The 22961-nt window shown below is 30.8% G+C and overlaps 2 protein-coding genes across 2 annotated transcripts; one reads left to right on the top strand and one right to left on the bottom strand.

The window, feature by feature from the left end:
* The first annotated feature begins 3927 nt into the window (after positions 1-3927).
* On the top strand, positions 3928-9922 carry LOC102590427 (probable galacturonosyltransferase 6). The gene is made up of 9 exons (XM_006350024.2): positions 3928-4503; positions 4590-4624; positions 5210-5251; positions 5343-5472; positions 5862-5935; positions 6658-6890; positions 7394-7751; positions 8429-8950; positions 9272-9922. Exons 1-9 carry the CDS (start codon positions 4392-4394, stop codon positions 9545-9547), a joined length of 1782 nt encoding a protein of 593 aa, XP_006350086.1. The 5' UTR covers positions 3928-4391; the 3' UTR covers positions 9548-9922.
* A 6065-nt stretch (positions 9923-15987) lies between these two features.
* LOC102590111 (eukaryotic translation initiation factor 6-2-like) lies at positions 15988-19508 on the bottom strand. The gene is made up of 7 exons (XM_015309842.1): positions 19461-19508; positions 19293-19389; positions 17842-17927; positions 17694-17738; positions 17311-17441; positions 16492-16602; positions 15988-16283 (listed from the first exon to the last, which is right to left on the bottom strand). Exons 1-7 carry the CDS (start codon positions 19468-19470, stop codon positions 16032-16034), a joined length of 732 nt encoding a protein of 243 aa, XP_015165328.1. The 5' UTR covers positions 19471-19508; the 3' UTR covers positions 15988-16031.
* Between the last annotated feature and the right edge of the window lie 3453 nt (positions 19509-22961).

The raw sequence follows: 22961 nt of genomic DNA, 5'->3' as shown, positions 1-22961 counted from the left end.
GGGGGAGGATAAAATCCGATTCAAAAGGCCAAAATTCGAAATTCGAAATTCAAAACTTCAAAAACCTTTCACCCTTCCGGTTAAACACCTTTTCTTTGAGATTTTGATTCATTCCGAAAGGGTAAAGGAGGACAGAGGCGTGCCTGCTGCCTGCTGTACGAGTTTCTGGGCTGCTGGCTCGTTTGTCGCTTCTGGATTTTGAACGTTGAAGGAGGAAGAACGTTGGGGCTGATTGTTGTTTATCAGGGGATTGGGCCGGGTCAAAGGGGAATTTGGTGGGCTGCTGGTAAGTTTAATTGGAAATAAGGAATGGGAAGTGGATTTGGGCTGAATTGGGTCACTTTAAATGGCCCAAAATGGTCTTACAAATGAGTTAAGGTAGGTGAGTTAGATTAAATTTAGGGAATAGCTTTAGAGATTAATTCGGCTAGAATCTAAATGAATTAATATTAATTAATTAACGAGCTCCTTAATCTTAACGAAGTAAAATAATTAACTTAATTATAAACTAATTACTTTAACAATATACACGACTAAATAACCAAATATTTAAATAAAGCTAAAATCCTTTTCGAGACAATTTTTTGAACATTCGTAAAATATACTAATTAGACACACAAATTATATAATAATTAACTTAATTATAAACTAACTACTTAACTCAAAGTTGTAAACTATTAGATAACTAAACAAACTAACCAAATATCCAATTAAACAAAATCTTTTTGAGACAATTCTTCAATATTTATAAAATGCACTAATTATATACATAATCATATAAAAGACATATTATTATTTAAAAATTATAACAAGTGACAAACTATTTGAAATAACTCACAAATTATTCTATTATATATATTTTTTCAAAATTTCTAAAATTAATTACTTTAAATCATTTGAAAATTAAGAAGCTCGACATTAATTATTATCGGGGAGGGTCAAAATTAGGTGTCAACATAAAGTATAGTGTATGTGTATGATTCATTGTAATATATTTTTTTGTTAAATGATTCTTTGTAAAATAAATTCAATAATTCAATGATTCATTGTAAAAATAAATTCATTATATATAATGTTCATTGTATCTTAATAATCAAACATTATTCATTGTATCTTTACTAAAAGCATTCAATGTATGATGACATGAGAGAATGAACTAATAACTTTACTAGAAATTTCTTGAAAGCATATCCAAAAATAGTTTCTCAATTAAAAGGTATCGCAAAATCAACAATGACATATCAAATACGTAAAACATTATGTGAGTACAAAAGAGATCATTCCTCATGCACTCAAAAAGATTTGCAGTTTTGACAACGTCGAAACTTTTGGATACAATAAGAAAAGTTAGAGATGAGCTTCAACTAAATTTAAATTTTAACAAAAACAAAACACCATAAAATCATATTTCACTAAATTGTCTTAGATATATTTGTATTTTTAGATAATTATTAATTTATAATATTAATGAAACTACATATTTATATAGAGGTCTTTTGAAAATATATTATCTTATTATCTTATCGAAATAGGTGATTTTTTTCATTGACCTAAATCGAGATCGGAAGAAAATATTATCTTAGAGAGATTATTAATTTATCGAGTATTAATTTAGTGAGGTTTTTATGTATTATGTCAATGTTAAATCATGTCTTATCAAAACAAAAGGCTGCCAATTGATATATGTTAGTGGAATTTAAGTTTCCATATTAGATGGACATTATCTATTTTACACTGTAATTAATATATCATTAATTGATTGATCAATTTTACTATTTTGCCCTTTGTTCACATCAATGCATATAAAAATAAATTAGAATTTTTTTACATAGAATACAGAAATAGCTAATATAGAAATTGTTCAAACTTCTCAAGGTCATATTAGGTAAAATCGAAAAAATTCAATTAATTCTATTCTAGTTGAGTAGTTATATTGTATTTCTTGGGATAGAGATGTCCAATGCTTATACCAATATGGAAAGGTACATACATGAGGCTTTGAAGTACTACAATAGTGAAACATAAGTATTACATAATACCGAAAATACCCTCCTAGTGAAGCAAAGATGTTGACGAAGAAGAGCTTGCTTATTCCCATTTCTAGATAGTAAATAGTAATTCATAGTGTTTTTATAAAGTTAATATTTAATTAATATAAATATGACAGACGAGCTAAATTTGTTATTATCTTTATATTTTGTATTTTTGTGCTTCTTAGCCTTAATTTTTAAATTCTATTTTTCATGTAAATCCTTATTGTCAGTATTCATCACTATTTGTTAGTCTAATCAAATAATTTGTTATAATCATTAATTATTGTGGATACATTTGAAGTTGATTTTAAAGTGAAAAACTCATAATTTTTTTTTAAATTTTTTTTGGCATTACCTGAATAGAACTTTCATAATCGACTATTATGTACTTGTCTTGTTTATGCATGAAGAAATATGTATATTTAGACAAATTTTAAAAGTATGGTACACTTATTATAATACATAAATAATTAAATGATGTAACAATTAATATAAATAATTGATTATCATTCCAACTACCGTGTACTTGCCCTGTTTTATGTATAAAGAAATATGTGTATTTAGACAGATTTTAAAGTATATTATGCTCTTTATAATACATAAATAATTAAATGATGTAACAATTAATATAAATAATTGAATATCATTCCAATCAAAGGAATTAAGAAGAAAAAAAAAATAGGTAATGACAAGGACATCTCTCAAAAGTTATATAAATTACAATATGATTAAGAAAAGATCCTCTAAGTTAGTTGAGATAAATTAATAACCAATGATTTTAGAAGTGCACCACAAAGACAAATGACTTATAATATTTACATTGAAATAGTCCTCTAATAGTGGTCTTAGTCTTGTTTAGGGTGATCATCTAATTATGATTACCATTAAGAAATCATAATTATGTTAGTTAAGAAAAGAAAATTGCCCAACTAGTGGGCTAGGTGAAAAGGTAGGCAAGGTGGGGAGGAAGTAGGATTGTGTATTGGTCGGTTCAATTTGGTTTAGTTTTGAAATTTTATCGATTCGACTTATCAAAGATATTGACTTATCAATTATTGATTGTTAGCGGTTTGGTTATTTTTTTCTATGACAAGAGAAACCCGCAGCCGCTACCATTTGGGTGCGCACAAGGTAAAACCTTCTCTCCTATGCAATAGCTCGCAAACCACATAGGAGGGAAGCCCGGTGTGATGAGCTCGACCCACAAGGCAAACTCTTTATTTCGCAGGCAACGAGTTTCAAACTTGAGACCTCTAACATGAAAATTCCAAGACCAAACCACTGGGCCACCCCAAAGGGTCTTAGCAATCTGATTAGCGATTATCAGTTTAACCGTTAACTGATTTTAGGTGAACACCCTCGGACCCCTTAGATCCCCCTGGGGAGGGGGGTGAGGGGCTCCAAAGAGTATATAAATGTATAGTATTCTATTTCAAGAAAAAGTTGAAATCTTCGCCCTCCTTAAATTTCATTCATTTCTTTGAACTCAAGAACATGTCACCACATCTTTCTCCGTTTTCATCGCTTTCTTTTCTTTAAAAAATCCAATTTTTAAATCACTAAATACATTCTTAGATCCCAAAAAATGACAAATCAAACAAGCATGAAAAACCCCTCACTTTAGTTTTTTCTTCTTCACTTTATATCAAAAGACTCAATTTTTTTACCCTTATAATCTAAATAAATCTTTTTGCATATCTTGTTTGGTGATCCAATACCCTTTTGGCTTTTTTTTTGTTTTTTCAATTTTTTCTTGTTCATTTTGTATCAAAGACTCATTTTTTATCAAGACTCATTTTTTATCCTTGTAATATGAATCTTTTTGCATATTTAGTTTGGTGATCCAATACCCTTTTGGTTTTTCTTTACTTTTGTCTTGTTCAGTTTGTATTAAAGACTCAATTTTTTTTGTTCACTTTGTATCAAGACTCATTTTTTATCCTTGTAATATGAATCTTTTTGCATATTTAGTTTGGTGATTCAATACCCTTTTGGCTTTTTGTTTTTTCAAGTTTTTTTATCATTATATATGAATCTTTTTGCATATCTTGTTTGGTGATTTAATACCATTTTGGTTTATGTTTCAAATTTTTCTTGTTCACTTTGTATCAAGGCTCATTTTTTTATCCTTATAATCTGAGTTTATTTGCATATGTTGTTTAAATTATCCAGTACCCTTTTGTCTTCTGGTTCATATTTATGCTATAATGAGGCTATTTCACCCTTACTCCATTTTTTTTTTTTTGTTTGACTTTCTATCAAGACTCAATTTTTATCCTAATGATCTGAATCTGCATTTGCATAATCTTGTCTGATGTTCCAATACCCTTTTGGATTTTGTTTCATCTTTATGCTTTGATGAGGCTATTTCGACGATGTACGAGGATTTCTATCCTCTCTTTGCTTGCTATTTCAGTATTCACACCTGTTTTCTTGCTTTCATTTAGGCTCAAAAACCTTAACTCTGATGGTATGTTTTTTACTTCTTATTGTTGCTTTTGGATTTTCGGGGTCTTAATTTAATCTGACTAGTGTTTGTATTCAATTTGTTTGCAGCATCTAGAGACTTTGTTGAAGACTTATCGATTCTTGTAAGTTTTAGGTTTGTTTAGTTCAATATGTTTTATATTATTGCTACTTGTGATTTGTTGACTAATGTTGTTGTTCCTGTTCATTCAAGCAACTTATAAAGAAAGAAAGAACATAAGCTTTTGTATAGTTTAAGTTTATTATGCATCTTTGGCACCATATCATGAAAGAAGGAAAAAGAGAGGCTTTTGTATAGTTAAGTTTATTTATTTATCTTTGGCACCATATATTGGAAACATCAAAGTGAAATAGTTAATTTTTGTTTTCTTATGTTGCTCGGACTCTTCAAAAATGTCACAAGAGCATGTAGAATCTTCTAAAAGTAGTGCATTTTTGGAGAATCTATCACGTGTGCGGCAACAATTTTGGAGAATCTGAACAACATATGTTTCCCTCATTCCCCTGCTCCTGTGAAAAGAAAACAACGAAGGAAGGGATCTCTATATCTTCAATTATTCCTTAGCCCAAACACTGATTTTTTCTTCTTCTTTTTGCATAATTGTCTTATAGTGTTATCATACTAAACAAAGAGAAACAAGTATCTGACTGTCATTTTTATTTTGGGGGTTTCCGATTCTTGTCTTCAGAAGCATAGAATAGATGCTCAGGCGAATAGTGCAGTTCAACAGGTGATATAAAATGGATAAGCCTGCTTACTTTGTGAAAAGCCATATGTGATCGTGACCTATGCTTGTTAATGTTAGTATGTTGTTTCTTTAGGAAGAAGTTGAAGGCCTAAAAGGACCACACCTGGTTGTCTATAGAGATGGAGATCATGGCTCTTTAGTCGGCTTGGATGAGAATGATAGGCGTCACAAAGCAGAGAACGTTAACTTATTGCAAAGCAATGGTATTATACTGCTTTATGTAGGCATTTGGACAAACATTGGGTTGAAACTTGGACAAAAAAACGAGTCTTTGGAGTTGAAGTTGAAAAAATGATATTTAGAAGATGAAGTTATGTTTGAACATTTATTTCACTTGAAAAAGAAGTTGAAGTTTTGTGAGTGGGAAAAAGTTTCACTGAAAAAGGGGTCAAAACCAGTTTTTCATACTTGAAAACTCATCTTCAGAAACTAACCAAAAAATGTTCAAATGTATAACCAAACAATGTATAAAATTTATTTTGGAAAAAATCTCTATGTCCAAACAGATCCTAAGTGCTCTTTACCTCTTCTTTCCTTCACTGCTGTCAAGTTGTAATATGAGTGCAGCATTTAATTCTTCTCTCAAATTCAGGGACCACATATGGTGGACAAGAAAAAAGTCAACGAAATCTATCTGAGCAAAAAGCGTTCCCGTATAGAGAAAAGGTATTATTCTGTATAGCGTGTCGTAGCTGAAGATAGAGGAGGTTATAATTTCTTATCTTGCGAGATTTTTTAAATTTGATCACTTAGTACTATACACGAGAGCCATTCATGTTGGTTGTCTCCAGAATTTGTGACTAATGGACTTAATGTAACTTCTGTTTGGCTGCATAGAGTGGATGAAATTCAGATTTAGTAGCATGTACTGTTGGCAAAATTTGGAGTTAGTTAGACGCAGAGTATTCTCCGTTTCTTTCTATTTAAATTTTCATGTTGTTGCTTTGATTGTGGTGATTCTCCGGTTGATGCTTGGTGAGAAAAAATAAGAAATGTTAGCATATTTTCTTTCTTCCGACCTAGATTGGATTTTCGAATATCAGTTCTAGTAGCAACGTTAACATTTGAATGTGCAGGAGTAGTACATAGAAAATATGTCAATTTAGGGGTTTCAACGAAAGTTCATTAGAAGATATGAAGGATGCCATGTCACTTTTCACTTCTTCAACATGGTTGTCTATAGCAATTTGCAAAAAGTTAAAATGTTAGATTTGGTATTCCGGATCTTAAGTACTTGTTTGATCCTTTCTTTCCTTACAGATATCTTCATCTGTGTGCATTTCACTTTGTCATGCACAACTAGAAAGTCATTTTCGTTATATTGTTCATAGCAAGTACATGCTTATTTTGAGTTTGCAGTCTGCTGATTTCGGCTAGGGTTGTTGCAGGAGAAGTCCAGACCAGAAGGGGTTCAACACAGTCGGAGCATTCAGTCACATCCGCGGAGGCCATTAGATGAGAAGGTAAAAGAGATGAAAGATAAGGTGATAAGGGCCAAAGCATACTTGAGTTTTGCACCACCAGATAGCAACTCTCATTTTGTGAAAGAGATAAAGCTACGAATTAAAGAGCTAGAACGAGCTATGGGTGATGTTACTAAAGATTCTGGTTTGTCAAGGAGGTGAGGTCATTTTTATTTACCCCCTCTCCCCTCACACACACAACAATTCACCTAACAGGCTATGACATGCTTCTTCATTTGTTAAATATAAAATTTAATCAGTGCAATTTACAGAACCTGGCTCATCTGAGGTGTCAATTGCTACTCAGAAGTCAGAAGCATAAAATCTGTTTCTGCTTAGTACTGGATTTTGTCATGTTATGATCTGTTCTCTATGTTGCTCGGACTCTTCAAAAATGTTGATAGGTGTGTATTGGATCCTCCAAAAGTAGTGTATTTTTTGAGGATATGACATGGGGCGGCACTCTCTACTTATTGAGACTTCCCTACTCTGAGACAAATTATATTTAATTAGAGTAGAACTGGCTTGTGCTACTGTCTTTGAAGAGACAAGAATATGTACTCAATATTGACTTGAGGATATCCGAAACAAATTGGTTTGTCTTACTGATAATGGTTTAAAATATGTTGTATGTATAATCTAAGAGCAGCTAGCTTTCCAGGGCCACGCAAAAGATGAAAGCCATGGATGGGACCCTGCTGAAAGCAAGCAGAATATACCCTGATTGCTCAGCTATGGTGAATACACTACGTGCCATGACGTATAATGCTGAAGAACAGCTTCGATCACAAAGGGATCAAACTTCCTTCCTCGTACAGCTCGCTGCAAGAACTACACCAAAAGGCCTTCATTGCCTTTCCATGCAGTTGACCACAGAATATTTTGCTCTGCAGCCTGAGGAGCGGGAGTTTCCTAACCAACACAAACTGCAGGATCCCGATCTCTATCACTTTGCTGTTTTCTCAGACAATGTTTTGGCATGTTCTGTGGTTGTCAATACAACTGTTTCAACCGCTAAGGTATGCAATCTGTGTGTTTTCTCATTTGGGATCACCTTTCTTTCTTAAATCTGTTTTCCTCCATGTGCTTTACGTCCTTAATGCTACGTTCATACACCAAGGGTTCAAGAAGCAACTAAATCTAGGTGGTTCTGAAGAAGATACTAATCAAATCCCTTAACCAAGAGATTGGTTCTGACTTCTGCCATCTTGAAACTTGATAAGCAGCGGAATGTTGAAGACTAAGCATACTGAGTATTTGATTTTATGATATATCCAACATTAATTTTAGGACAATTGGACAAAATGGATGGCCTGCAGAGGAAAAACACTCGTTTTTCTTGTTTAGTTGGCAATATTCATCTTCATTTTCTTAACGGAGCTGTAGGAAAGAATCTTTGGCCTGATTTTGAAAGTGACAAATTCTTGTTCATGTACAAAGATAACTTACTGTTAGGAAATAAGTTGATATTACTCGGGCGTCCTCAAATCTGCAAATACATTTTTAAGACTATTTGCCAGTAATACTTTAGTTTCATCAGCTTATATGCAATAGGGATAAGATAAGCAGAGAAAGTTTGACTAGTTTTCTGGTACATGTGTAGCAAATAGTAACTGCTAATTTGAAATTTTGGATTTGAAAACTAAATCATCACAAATATGTCTTAATTGAAGGTAAATGTTTATGTACTTAGCAGGATCCAGAGAAAATTGTCTTTCATATAGTGACTGATTCTCTCAACCTGCCAGCCATGTCGATGTGGTTCTTGATGAATCCTCCTGGCAAAGCTACCATTCAAATCCAGAGCATAGACGGTTTTGAATGGTTATCGATCAAATACAATGAGGATCAGCAGAAGCAAAAAGGCCTTGATCCAAGATATGCTTCTGCACTGAACCACTTACGTTTTTATCTTCCTGATATTTTTCCTTCTGTGAACAAGATTGTGTTCCTCGACCATGACGTGGTTGTGCGAAAAGATCTAACCAGACTTTGGCACATCAACATTAAGGGCAAAGTGAATGGTGCAGTGGAGACTTGTGTGGAAGGTGAGCCTTCATTCCGCCGAATGGATATGTTCATCAATTTCACAGACCCCTCGGTGGCAACAAGGTTCGATGCAAACACATGCACTTGGGCATATGGTATGAATGTATTTGATCTGCAGGAGTGGAGGAAGCGAAACTTAACTGCTCTCTATCACAAGTACTTGGAGCTGGTATAAGTTATATTCCGTTGTTTGCAAATTTTGCTTGTTGAAATCATTAATGATTTTTGAGTAGTTCTATGAGTTTGGTTGACACTAGGTGATATTATTCTTCCCTTCTGCTCGTATCTTGGTTAGTCGAGGTGCGCACAAGTTGACTAGACACCACTGTCATAAAAAAAAAAAAGAAGAGGAGATTGATTATATATTAGATAGATAGCCAACCATGTCATGGGGTTAATCCATTAGACACTTATAGTTGTTTTACTATACTCTTCTCCTTTTATCTTCATTGCCAGAAACATTCAGTGTATGCCATTTTTGTTGATGCAGGGAAGTAAGAGACCATTACTGAAAGCTGGTAGTTTACCACTTGGTTGGATGACATTTTACAAACACACTCATGCTCTGGACAGGACATGGCATCTACTCGGGTTGGGGTATGACTCGGGTGTCACACGAGCACAAATCGAGCAGGCAGCTGTGATTCATTATGATGGAGTTATGAAACCATGGTTAGACATTGGTGTCCAAAAGTACAAGTCCTATTGGAACAGACATGTTAGCTATGAACATCCATATCTGCAACAATGTAATTTACATGAGTAGCAATTTGATCCAAGGAGGTGTAAGCACCACTTATGTTCACCTTTATGTGGCCTAGGAAGTTACGGGTTCAAACTATGACACGACAACCTCTTGTACAAATGCAAGGTTGGACCACATTACATAGTCTAAGCCTTTTTCAGAATACACACATAGCAGAAACTTAGTACATCGAGCTTCCCTTTTTGGTGTTGGAACTACTGACATTCTCACTTAATTCTTTCCATATTGATCCACTATACATATTCTTCATTGTAAAGTTCAAATTCTTGGGATGTCATTGTTTTTACAGACTATGTATAGTCATACTTTGGGGCCTTACATTTTATTTTATAACATAAGTATTTATAAAAATTTATTTAACTTTTCTTAATATAAGTATAATAATTCTTTTTATGAATGCCACATAATTTTATATTATTTTATATCATTCAGATTTTAATATTATATGCACTAAAATATGTGTGTAGGTAGGTATATTTGGATTTATCTCTTAACTCCTTTATATTATATATAGATTATAGAAATGCAAATTAATTTTGATTTTCATCAATGAAATATTTGCTAAATTAATGTGAATAAATAAACAAGAAATTTGTTAACAATACATCTCTATTTTAATAATTATGTATGTATTAATTGCAGTAAAATATATTTATACAGTTATCTCTCTTTGTCATTTTTACATGCACAATAATAAATATCGGAGTTTTGATTTTTTTTTATTTTTAGGTAAATAATTTTTTTCTATTACCAAGTATGACCATTACAACTCAAGTTTATGAAAAGAAAAACAAGCCTGGACATGCCCAGGCAGTGTTATCTCCCAACATTGCGTACTCCTAACCTTTCAGACTTAAAGAAATTGTTTTAGGATCGTATCGATCGTATTTTAAAAAAAATCTATCTCCAAAAAGAATATTTATTTTGTTTTTGAAAAAATTGTGACTTGAGTAAGAAAATAAAAATATCACAATTCTAAGGGGACAAAAAAAGATAGGTTGATAATATAAGAATTTAAAAAAAATCAAGAAGAGTATTATTTAGAAAAAATGACAAAAATAAAGAATGCATAATTGTAGTTTGAGAAAATACATAACCTATTAATGAAATAAATTTTGAAATAAAATAAATATACGAGACCAATTTTCTCAAAGATAAACCACAGATTGAACTTTATATAATAGTGAGATGAACTTTTTAGTCTTGAGTTTTACTATTTGCAAACTTGGATTCTAATAAATTAGTGTCATTTACTGAGAGTAAGAAGCAAATTAAATGTTGGATTATGAATATTTTACAACATTAACAATGATTGTTTTCACAATTGATATCAATATTTGAACTTCTAAATTAAGTTACTTTATTACCTTATTAATGTTAAAGTTTTGGTTATGAAATTGATAAAAAATATTATGAAAAAATATTTGTGAATAACTTTAATACTTCCATTTTAAATTTTGATAAAAGGCAAAGTAGTTACAAGAACTTAAATTTTCTAAATATAAAATTGATCCAAGTGTTTTATTCCTTCCATTTCGATTTATGTAATACAATATTATTTGACTCAACATGAATTTGTTTATTAAAAAAACACTTTCAAAACTCGTGATCTAAAATAAATCATAGGTGTTAGTATGACTATATATTATTTTAGTAAGAATAAAATGAATAATTTAAAGGCAAAATATTACTAAATATAGTAGTGCATGCATCATTCTTTTGGAATTAACTGAAAAGAAAAATATGTCACATAAATTAAAACTCAAAAAATAATATATTCACAAGTTTTAATTTTTGTATCCGTGAAACTCTAATTTTTTAATCTTCAATATTTCTGTTTTTGATATGTAAAATATTATTCTTTAACAAGTTTTAATTTTCATTCTTTATTATTATCCGTTTAAATTGTGCTTATTATTCTCGAAAAGTTATAGCCATCATTATTATTTCTGGTCTGGAATAGATGAAGAGTGTGTGTAACTGTATTTTATAACAGAATCCGTAAGGGGTGGCTCAATTTTAAAAATGAGATATACGCTTTAGGCCCAAATTCGAAAGGCTCAATTTTTCAATAATAATAAAATTATTATAAGTCTTTCTTAGTAAAAAAAATATACTGTGTTTTTTAAATTTATTTGTTTTTTTTAGTTTGTTTCGAAATATTAAAGAATGTTTTTTTTAATCTGATTTTAAATGTAACTTCCACGTGATATGTTTAATACCACAAGATTAAAAAATATTTTAGTATATATATATATATATATATATATCTTTATTTTAAGATCATAAAAAAAAGAAAGTTTTTTTTTAATTAAAAAGAAAGAAATAACTTTGAATCTCATTAATAAAAAAATAGTTAAAAATTATGTTTCCGATTTATTTTTGGATTTAGACCACTAATTTATTTTAAGATTGTTATTCAAATAAATATTAACAAGTAAAATAATAATTAAAAAAAAACAACTCCAATTTATTTGGGTCTCCAAGTCCAATTCAAATTAATATTCTCTCCAACTCTGATTCAAATTAATATTCTTTCAATATATATATTCACATACCTTTACAAAAAAAAAAAGAGCAGAAATCCGATAAAGTTTCTATGACTATGAAACCTAATTTTTTAATCTTTTAAAAAAAAAATCGGATAAAGTTTCTGTCTCTTGAAACCCTGATATTTTTCCCGATTGAAACTTGTCTTATCATTTTCCGATAGTAGGCATGTGTCTTTGATAAAATGGAGGGGCTTTTATCATTCAGTAAAAGATTATTACTTTATAATGTTGATTCGAGAGAACATACGTGACATTTCTCATGAGTTTGTTGTTCCTGACCCATATCCGTATAGAGGTTAGGTTTCTCGCATATTTTTGAAGCTTTTTTTGCGTATGGTCCGTTGTACTAAGACGGGAAACTGATACTCATCCATACAAGATATAGTTGTTTTTTATACTAAACTAGGAACAATTTGCATGCTATGAGGGAAGAATTTCCTGGTCATGCTGGTGATTGTGTTGAATTCAGAGGAAGTTGAATTCAGAGGAGAAGTAGGAGGTGGATGGTGAATGTTGTTAGAATATCGGAGAACAATGTTGAAACTTAACGGAGTCACTTTGGTTATTTTTAAGGGTGATGATTGTGCGGTTGAAGATAGGATGATCATTCAACACACTTTTGAGGAAGATCCATCCTGTTTGAAGCTGCGTTGAGGGCTTATGATAGTATTCACAATTGTGTTTTAGATATATTTATGTAGTATTCTCTTCTTGTTGAGCTGCTGCCTATATATGTTTTCCTATTTTTTTTTGTTTTTGAGATTAATTAGGCTCTTAATTAATAGTAGTATGTTTTAGTTAGCCTTCTTGTTGAATGCTGTTATAATTAATCACTTTCTGAAGTTTATATTTTAATATGTCATTTATTTTTGGCTATAAAGTAAAGTTTATGAAATTTATATATTTTTTTCGTCTTTGACTTAACACAAAAAGAGAAACATTTGAAATTGATCGTTTCAAACACTTTTCAGGCATTTCTCTACTTACAAATAATTTCATTAAAGTGATAAAAAGAATATTAAAATAAAAAAAAAAATTGTCCCATTTTCTTTTTTCAATGGGTGTTGTTGGCGCCCAAAAATTAATTCAATCTATAAATTGAGAAAATTATTAGAGCACTGATTTTCAACTTAGATAAATAGACCCAAAATTTTATGATTTTCAGCTTACTTTATGGACCAAAAGGCAGTCTCATGCATGTTCTTAAATATGCTATTGATTTTAATTTATTTATCTAATTTTAATTTGATTCTAAAAAAGTCTTAATTAAAGTAGATATTAGAATATATTAAAATATCCATTAATACTAAAAAGTGGAATTCCCAACATGAAAGTATGTCCTACTGATCATTCCATGCAAAAATCTAAAAGGGTCATTTCACATATATTTGTCTTGTGGGATAAAGAATAAAATATGGGGATTTTCTTTACCGGTATTTGGTTGAATATTTCGAATCTAATAATTTATAGATTATATTATATTTATGATATTTTTTTATACCCCTTTCAACATGGTATAACAACTTCCATTTTAGTTATGGGGAACCAAAACACTACCAAATTGGGTTGTTTTAATTAATTAAGTAAAAGAAATGAGTCCATAAGAAAGAATTGACAAAAGGAGAGAGTGTGTGTAAAGAGTCGTTTGATAAGATGTATAAAATTAGTGATGAATATGATGAATTAATAATAATATTGATGAAATTATTTCTTTAGAAGAGAAATTTAGAGTTTTGCATGCATGGAGCTATTTTTTGAACGTTGAAATCACTTTATTGCATGGAAATTATGTGGGGTTTGGATTGAATTATTTTTATGTGGTTTTTAACTTTTATGCTATAAGCCACTTTAAAAAAACCCAATTTGATAGTATTTGGTTTCGCCATTATTAATATGGAAGTTGTTATCCCTAAAAATAATATCATAATTATAATATATAATTTATAAATTATTAGTTTCCAAATATTCTTAAGTATGAGTATATTATATTATTAGGCTGTAATGTTTGAGTTCAATTTTTAAGACTATATCTTTAAAATTCTTTTAGTTATGCACTCAAAATTATTTAATCATGTGAGTATGCTAGCAAAACAAAAGACGGCAAAATAATGTTTTTGTGCAAAATGAAAAGTTACCTATTAAGTATAATAGCTGTAAAACACAAACATAATATAATACCAAAAATGCCCTCATAGTGAAGAAACCATGTTGATCGGAAGTTATATGTTTATTCACATTTCTTAGATAAAAATATAACATTTCACTTTGTGAGATCTTGTGATAAATAGATAAAAATCGCTTATTTTTTTAACCTCTGTTGAAAGATGAATAGATATCTTATAATTTTCAGCTTACTTCATGGATCAAAAGGTGGTCCCAACTCCCATGCATCTTCTTAAATATATAGTCTATTGATTTTAATTTTTTTTTGTCTAATTTTAATTTAACAAAAAAAGTAAAAACTAATAATTATAGTCTTGTGATACTTAATTAAAGTAGATATTAGAATGGTAGAATATATTAAAATAAACATTATTACTAAAAAGAGGAATTACCAACATGGAAGTATGTCCCACTGATTCCATGCAAAAATCTAAAAGGGTCATTTCACATTTGTCTTGTGGGATAAAGAATATTACAAGAATAAGATATGGGCATTTTTTCCATGGCTTTTGGTTGAATATTTCGAAACTAATAATTTAAATTATATTATAATTATAATATTATTTTTAGGGATAACAATTTCCATTTTAATAATGGCGAAAAAAAACACTAGTAAATTGGGTTTATTTAATTAATTAAAAGAAATGAGTCCACGAGAAATTGCAGAGGCGGAGCTAGGTGGGGTTCATGGGTTCGGGCGAATCCACTAGCTTTTTCGTAGACTTTATATTTGTATTAGAAAATTAAATAAATATATGTATATTAACATGTGAACCCCAAATAAATTGATTTAGAACCCCCAAACCTCTAACCTTGGCTTCGCCTCTGCGAGAAAGAAGTGACACGAAGATAGAGTATAAGAAGTCGTTTGGTAGAGTGTATTTATAAGAATAGTGGTGAATATGACTAACTAGTAATGTTGATGAAATTATTTCTTGAGAAGAGAAAATTTGGAGTTTTGCATGCATGGAGCTCTTTCTTGAACGTGGAAATCACTTTATTGCATGGATATTAGTTGGTGTTTGGATTGGATTATTTTTATGCAGTTTTTATCTTTTTTGTTTTATAGAGTGGGACATTGGGTAATATTCAATTTTCTTTTTCTAATACTTTTTAGTTTTTTTTTCTACTTTATTTTCTCAAAATAACATGAACAATGAAAAAATAGCCAACACCATATGGGAATGGTGGTAGAGTTTCCAAAGGTTATTATTTGTAAAATGTAGTTGTGAGATTGAGGGAAGATAATAACGAATAAATAAAATGTTATATTTATAAGATTGGAAAAAGATAATGATGAATAAAATGTTTGGACTCTCGCAATGTACGAGGATGCTTCTAATGACATTTTTTAAAAGTTCGAGCAACATAGAATATATTAGTAATTTCATTTGCTCTAGATTTCTTTTTTGAATTTTGAAAAATTTACCTTCATCTTATGTCAATACCTACCCTGACTCTGCTGCTTCAACTTGTTACTTTCCTTCTCATCTTCCATCAATAATTTTCCATACAATCATCTTTGTTACTACTATTGTTGTTGATAGATACCTTTTAGCTATGAATGTAATAACGAAAATTTATTGTTATAGATGAGTATATATGTTTTCAAAAATTTTGCTTAAAATTAATCACATTATTCTTTTTGAATCAATAAAAATAACATAATTTTTTTAATACAATGCATTTAAATTGGATAAATGTACTACACGATCCGTCTGTGCATATAATGAATTAACACACAAAACTCAGTATGTATACAAAATAACTCAAACGTACATGTCGATCACAGATTTCCTGATCTCATTAACACTGGGTTGAGCCCCCCTCAACTTGAAAATGTTGTCGATAACAGCCACTTCTGTTGCTGTAGTGTCTGAGCCACAAAATGCTGCCCAGTCGTTGACAATCATTCCAGCACCTATCACTTCACTACCGCGGTTCACAGTTCCTGCCATCAAAGGAATATCAAGGAGATGTGCAAGCTCATTCATCTCTTCAATAGATGCATGAGGATGTACCTGAGTCCAACAAAAACAGGGTCAAACTTAACTTACCATATATATTTAATTCACAACTCGACATCACAACCCATATTAATTAACAGTAACATTGTTTATTCATAACAAGTTAACTAACACATGTATACGTTGGACACTATACGAGCAAGTTTTGCCTTCAATCACATTCACCATTTACCCTGTATTTTTATTAAGAATGAATACTTACCAAGCCTCCCAAGTTTGACAAAGTACAATAGCTTCCAACAAGAATATTATCTGCTATTGTATGCCGGAGAACTTCCATACCAAGAACATCAGCAATCATCTCTTCAGTTTCCTGATAAAACTAACATCTGTCAATCTTAGGTGATGGTATTAATCTTTTTTAGATGAGTAGACTCACAAGTCAAGATCCATGACAGCAATAATGGGAGTCTAATTTCAACATAAAACAATAGGCATAGAAAAAAATAATGTAAAAGTACGTATCAAAGGAGAAGCAAAAAAAAAAACAAATTACCATCTTCTGGAACAAAGTTCAGCATAATCTATAGCAGCTTTAAAGAAAAACATAACACAAGCAGGCACAGAAACCCTGCTGACATTGTAGAGTTCTACAACAGTAATTCCTACAACTTGTATAAGCAACCGTGTTAACCCCGAGGGCCATGGTCGGGAACTTGATGGATAAGGGCCTGCCCCTCTACTCTTCAAGATTTGAATAACAAGTTTTTTGTCCGTGACAGAGTTCAACGCATGACACACACCTGACATTCATGTGCTGCTAAACCAAATTCAACAGTGAGGTAAACATCCCTTGCCCTATTGGACATTTCTGGATGTTGAAACAAAATACTAATGCTATCATACATGACAAGGATTTACTTTTAAACTCAGAGAGTTGTTGGATACTCTAATATAAAATAAAAACTGCAGATGAATTATGTGCACCCAATAATATACTACGATTGCCGTGATTAAAGTCGAGAGATCTACAGAAAATGCATTCCAATTTGTAACATAAAATAGCCAACAGATAAATTACCTTGTCAAGATCTACATGTGCAAGAGAAACATCATCATTGCATGCTATGCAGTTTCCAAGGGCAGATAACCGCTCTTCAATGCGGTGAACCACTACTCTGTCCGGGAGACTGTTCCTCAAGTGCCAAAGTTCTTCCAGCACAAACAGAAAAATAAAAAGGTAAAAAACAAATAGAGCAAATAGAAGTCTGGTCAATCTGTTTTGGGGAGACGAATTTATTGCAATGACAAACCCAAACCAAACAAATACGCCAAGAGAGGTAATATTACAATGGATTTTTATTTATGCATACTTGTCCAGTTACAGACTGCTAGTACAGTTAATCACATTATCGTAAATATGGAAGACATATCTACAGCATGATGAATTACATCAGTAATTACCTTGATCTGTAGTAGTGTGAGGCAAAAGAAGCCCATTTTTGTTTCCTGCACAAAAATCAGACAAGTGAAGACTCAGTTATTAACATAATAAGGATCAGTGGGCAACAGGACGTTAAAGTTTCAGTAGCTTAGAGTGTTAGTCAAGTACCAGCACAGAGTCTTCCAATTATCCTCGTTCCTCCAATGGAAGTTTTGATCACTGGAAAATTTTCAGGTAACGCATCCTCAAACACGCTGGAAAAAAATACAGATCATATAATTTTCACTGAGCTAAGAACCTGGAAACTATATTAAAATATTGTGGCACAAGACATTGGGTCCATTCATAAAGTATTTATCAAATCTCATACTCTGTGAGATCAACTCCAGCATTTTGTTTCCACGTTTGTAGTTATAATTTAAAGGGAAAAAGGACAAATATACCCCGAACTATCATAAATGGTACGTACATACCCTCCGTTAACTTTGAGATTGTCTATATCCTTACCATCAATCTTTTAGGTTGTGTATACCCTTAAAACTAACTGACGGACACATGGTTTCATCTCAACAATTTTACCCGATTTTATTTATTTTTACCCAAAAACCCACCCATCTTTCTTAATTTACCCACCCATGACCCAAATTACAACACCATGGCATTTAAAATTAAAATAAAAAGCAAAGAACCCTCCTCCGTTAAAAACATAACCCAAAACCTTTTAAATCAAACAAAAGACAAAATTGTTCTTCAATATATCTTCATTTGCAACTCGTTTTCAAATCTCATTAAAACAAAGACACAGTAGCATGTGCTTTCGTTGAAAAACAAGAGATCAATTTTAATTTGTTGTTCAAATCGATTTGTTGTTGAATGGGGTTGGAAATACTATCACCATTGATAGACAAAACTTCAAGTTTAAAAGTGGGTCTTCAATAGAATAAAAAAATTTGAATTTAAATTGATTTGTTGTTGTTGAAAGGGATTGAAAATACTATCACCATTGATGGACAAAACTTCAAGAAAAGTGGGTTTGCAATCAAATAAGAAAATTTGAACTTAAATTGATTAGTTGTTGTTGAAACGGGTTAAATATACTATCACCATTGATGGATAAAACTTCAAGCTTTAAATTGGGTTTGCAATTGAATAAAAAAAATTGAGCTCAAATTGATTTGTTATGGTTAAAAGGGTTCAAAAATATTCTTGAAATAGATTTTGATGAATTGAACCAAGTGCACCATATTTTTGTGATTGTTGTTGGAAAGCTTTTGATTTTAATTTTGCACAAGTTTAAAAATATTCTTACAATCTATTTGTGTTGTTGAAAGTGGTTGATTCATTGTTGTTGTTTGAAACTTTATAGAGGATGCATTGGATTTATTCTAGATGAAGATTTGGTTATTTGGTTGTGCGTCGGGTGGATCTTTTAATTTTAGGTAAATAAATAAATAAAATTGAGTAAATTGTTGAGATGAAGCCACGTGTCCGTCCGTTAGTTTTAAGGGAATACACAATACACAATCTAAAAGTGTAACGGTAAAGATATATACAACCTTAAAGTATAACGGACCCTAATTTAAATAATTATTATTATTGGATTTTAAGAATAGTCAAACCTGTAGAAGTTTTCAGAACCCCCAATAGCAACCAAAGAGTATGCATTGGTCAGCTTCGAAAAAACTCCAACTTCACATGAATTCTCAAATTGAAGCCCTGCAATAACACAAAAAGGTCATTAGAGAAATCACCTATGTATCCAATTTGACAATGAAGTAATTACTCACTAATAGCCATTGCAAGTGCTAGCTAGGTGCTTGGAGGATCTGTAAAAGCCAAAATGATTCACACATGTTAACAAACGATAATTAACTAGAGACAATTCTACAATAAAAATATGGTCGTCAATCTTAAACTAATTTTGTTCAGCTCCATAAATCTTGTTTTAATAATCAAACAATTTCCACAGTACAAAAACGTCTGTCTCAAACACACATCAGAAGCTACAAGTTTCGTTCTTGCCACCATAAAGAAGCCCTATGCATAAATTATCATCTTTAAAATTACTCATTCCTTTGTTTTTTTATCTTTTTGCTTCTATTCAAAAAATAACCACGAGCCAGACAACAAAATTACAAGACAAACTATCACCCTAAATATTAAAAAAATACTATATTCGAAAAAAAAATATTTAAAAAATACTATATACCAGATAATAACAAAGAATGAAAGCAAAAAAACAAGATTAAGAAATCATATGTTTTTACACAGAAATTAGGGTTTTACGCGGACAGAGAAACTTTACCGAGTTTGGATTTGGTTTTAATGGACTTTGAAATTTGGGCCTTATGTTTGAAACACTCTTATTTTTCACTAGTAAAATTTTATAAGAAAACTATGTAATAAGATATACTTCGCTATCATATATACTTGATTTATCTCTAGTTTTAAAAAACTATACATTATACCACTTTTAATATTTATATTATATATTTTAAAATTATTTAATCAAATACACAAATCTCGTATTAAATAATTTAAATTCTTAATTAATAATAAATTATCAATTCATTATTTAACGTCCTCCACCACCAAATCTATAAAAACAAGGCCTTGCAAAATATTATTATTAGATATAGAATGACTACACCCACAAATGCACAATCCAAGCAACAAGATGATTCAAATAAACCGTAAACACTTTAATCATTCAATTGTGTTTTTTTCTTCAATTGTAGACGGCTAATATGTGAATGTGAGGTATATGTATATTATTCATCTATAATTTAAGTAGTAGATATTGTATATGAGCTTTTGTATATGATTTTTGAGATGCCTTGGATGTTAAATTTTGATGTATCTCAATTTTATCGTCTATCTTACTGAATAGATTTTATGTGTCCATATTTTGTTATATTTCTTATACAGGAACTCATTCTCTGATTATTTAGTTATAATTGTTAAGGCTGCGAGATACATGCTTAAATATATAAGATACAAGGCTTATATATTTAACTCGGATGTAATGTAATTTACCTCGGGAATACCAACCACCATGAAGTACAATCATGTTTGATATTGTCATGCTTGAATTCTTCAACGTGTTATGGATATATTTAGCCGTTACTTATAATACAAAATATTAATTTAGAATTATGTACGTAATTTGAAAGAAATTAAAATTTTGAATCAATGAATTTCAAATTCTAATAAGAAAAGTCATTTTTTCGCCCTTTTATAGACAATTAGAATAAGAGATTTCACCTCGGAGCCTCTATTATTTTGCAAAGTATCGAGGAATTTTTCAGTAAGAATTACAGTTGCGGAGTGAGGGTTAGTTGATGGTTCTTCTTTATCAATTTTTAATTTTCCCATTTTGACTCATTTTTGGGAGAGAGTGCTAATTTATGTGACTATCTTTTAATTTTGAGATTTCATTATTTTTTAATATTAGAATTTTTATATATATTTACTAAACATTTCAAATTATTAATTTTCGTGACTTATAAAACTTTTTTACGTAATTTATAAATATATAAATATTACTTCACAAATTTTGAAAATAATTTCATGTGCAATTTTCTAATCAAACTAAAACTACTTTAACCCTCAAAAAATGAAAATGGCACACCACTTGATATTTCGATTCAATTTTTTCGGTTATGGAAATTTATTATATCGAACATGGAATATAATTAATTCAATTAAATTTTATTAAATTCAATATTTTTTATTGTAATGAGGACGTATAAAAACTGTAGCAAATATATATAATTATAGTCGAAAAATGGGAATTTTAGTATTGTTAGTAACAGAATTGGATGCCCTCCAATATATTGTACGTTTTACCATGGTTTAAATGAATTGTTACTGACCTTAAGATTTTAACTATGATTGAAATGAATTTTGAGGCCAACGTACTCCGTCAGTAAGAAATTACAAATTCCATTTATGCCTCCTTATCAATCTCTATATATAGCCACGGCTAATATTTATCTTTTTGTCTTCACACTCTTTTCTTTTGATCATCTTCTTCTTCTTCTTCTTCACAGCTGCAATGGTTCTAGATTGGAACAACTTTCAAACAATGTCATTAGTGAAATTTCTGGGCAGACGAAATGCGCCAAGTCTCTGGTTCGTTGCGCAAAACTTTCTACAAAGCTTGAATCACTGGTTTTAGATGTCCATGTTCATACTCTCTACTTACCAATTATCATCAGAGAGAGATTTGAGGTTCCGGTTCCGTCTGTTCCACCATCTAGTAACAGTAACAGTAACATGGGTCTTTTTCAAATTGTTTGACTTTTTATCAAATTGCCCTTTTCGGTGTGCATCAAGTTTCCTAGAATGGTTAGGGAGTTTTTTTGCTTTGATTGTTGGATTTAAGAAATCCCCAACCCCCTTACTCCCTCCTCCTCCTCCTTTTCCAAATCTTCGTAAATTATAATTTTTTTTAAATTTTTACGTAATTTACAAATATATAATCGAGCATGGAGTAGAATTAATTCAATTAATTTTTTTGCATTTTGATTTAGCTTTATTAAATTCAATATTTTTTTATTGTAATGAGAACGTATAAAATCTGTAGCATATATATATATATATATATATATATATAATCGAGAAATGAGAACTTTAGTATTGTTAGTAACAAAATTGTTTGCCCTCCAATATATTGTACCTTTAACTATGGTTTAAATGAATTTTAACTGACCTTATATTTTTAACCATGATTTAAATGAATTTTGCCGTGAGTAAGAAATTACAAATTTCATTTATGCCCCTTTATCAATCTCTATATATAGCCACGGCTAATATTTATTTTTTTGTCTTCACACTCCTTCTTCATCTTCTTCTTCTTCACACCTACAATGGGTTCTCCATTGGAACAACTTCCAGACAGTGTCATTAGTGAACTTTTTTGGAAGAAGAAATGTGTCAAGTCTTTGGTTTGTTGCGCAAAGCTTTCTACAAAGCTTGAACCACTGATTTTAGATGTCCGTGTTCATACTCTCTACTTACCAATTATCATAAGACAGAGATTTGAGGTTCCGGTTCCGTTTGTTCCACTATCCAGTAACAGCTAGAGCCGTCAATATGGGCTAGGCCTGTTGGGCAAGCCTGGCCTAACCCGGGATTTAATAGGGCTGGGCTAAAAATTTTGGAGCCCATTTAAAAAAGGGCTTTTTAGCCCGGCCTGAATAAGCTTGCTGATTTGTGGGGCTTGAGAAATATAGGTAGGACCGGCCCGTGGACTAATACAAATTAATTAAAAAATATAATATAAT

Source organism: Solanum tuberosum, unplaced genomic scaffold (genome assembly GCF_000226075.1).
Source record: "Solanum tuberosum cultivar DM 1-3 516 R44 unplaced genomic scaffold, SolTub_3.0 scf00116, whole genome shotgun sequence".
In the NCBI taxonomy this organism is placed as follows: Eukaryota; Viridiplantae; Streptophyta; class Magnoliopsida; order Solanales; family Solanaceae; genus Solanum; species Solanum tuberosum.
Note: the sequence above shows the minus strand (reverse complement) of the source record. Positions and strands in the feature narration are given on the sequence as shown.

Excerpts from the sequence above, each read along its gene's own strand:
- LOC102590427 (XM_006350024.2), top strand. The coding sequence starts at position 4,392 with ATGAGGCTATTTCGACGATGTACGAGGATTTCTATCCTCTCTTTGCTT. Across the intron at positions 4,625-5,209 it reads TTGAAGACTTATCGATTCTT|AAGCATAGAATAGATGCTCA; the intron begins GTAAGTTTTAGG and ends TCTTGTCTTCAG. Across the intron at positions 8,951-9,271 it reads ATCACAAGTACTTGGAGCTG|GGAAGTAAGAGACCATTACT; the intron begins GTATAAGTTATA and ends TTGTTGATGCAG.
- LOC102590111 (XM_015309842.1), bottom strand. Across the intron at positions 17,928-19,292 it reads GGTTCTGAAAACTTCTACAG|CGTGTTTGAGGATGCGTTAC; the intron begins GTTTGACTATTC and ends ATTTTTTTCCAG. Across the intron at positions 17,739-17,841 it reads AATTGGAAGACTCTGTGCTG|GAAACAAAAATGGGCTTCTT; the intron begins GTACTTGACTAA and ends ATTTTTGTGCAG.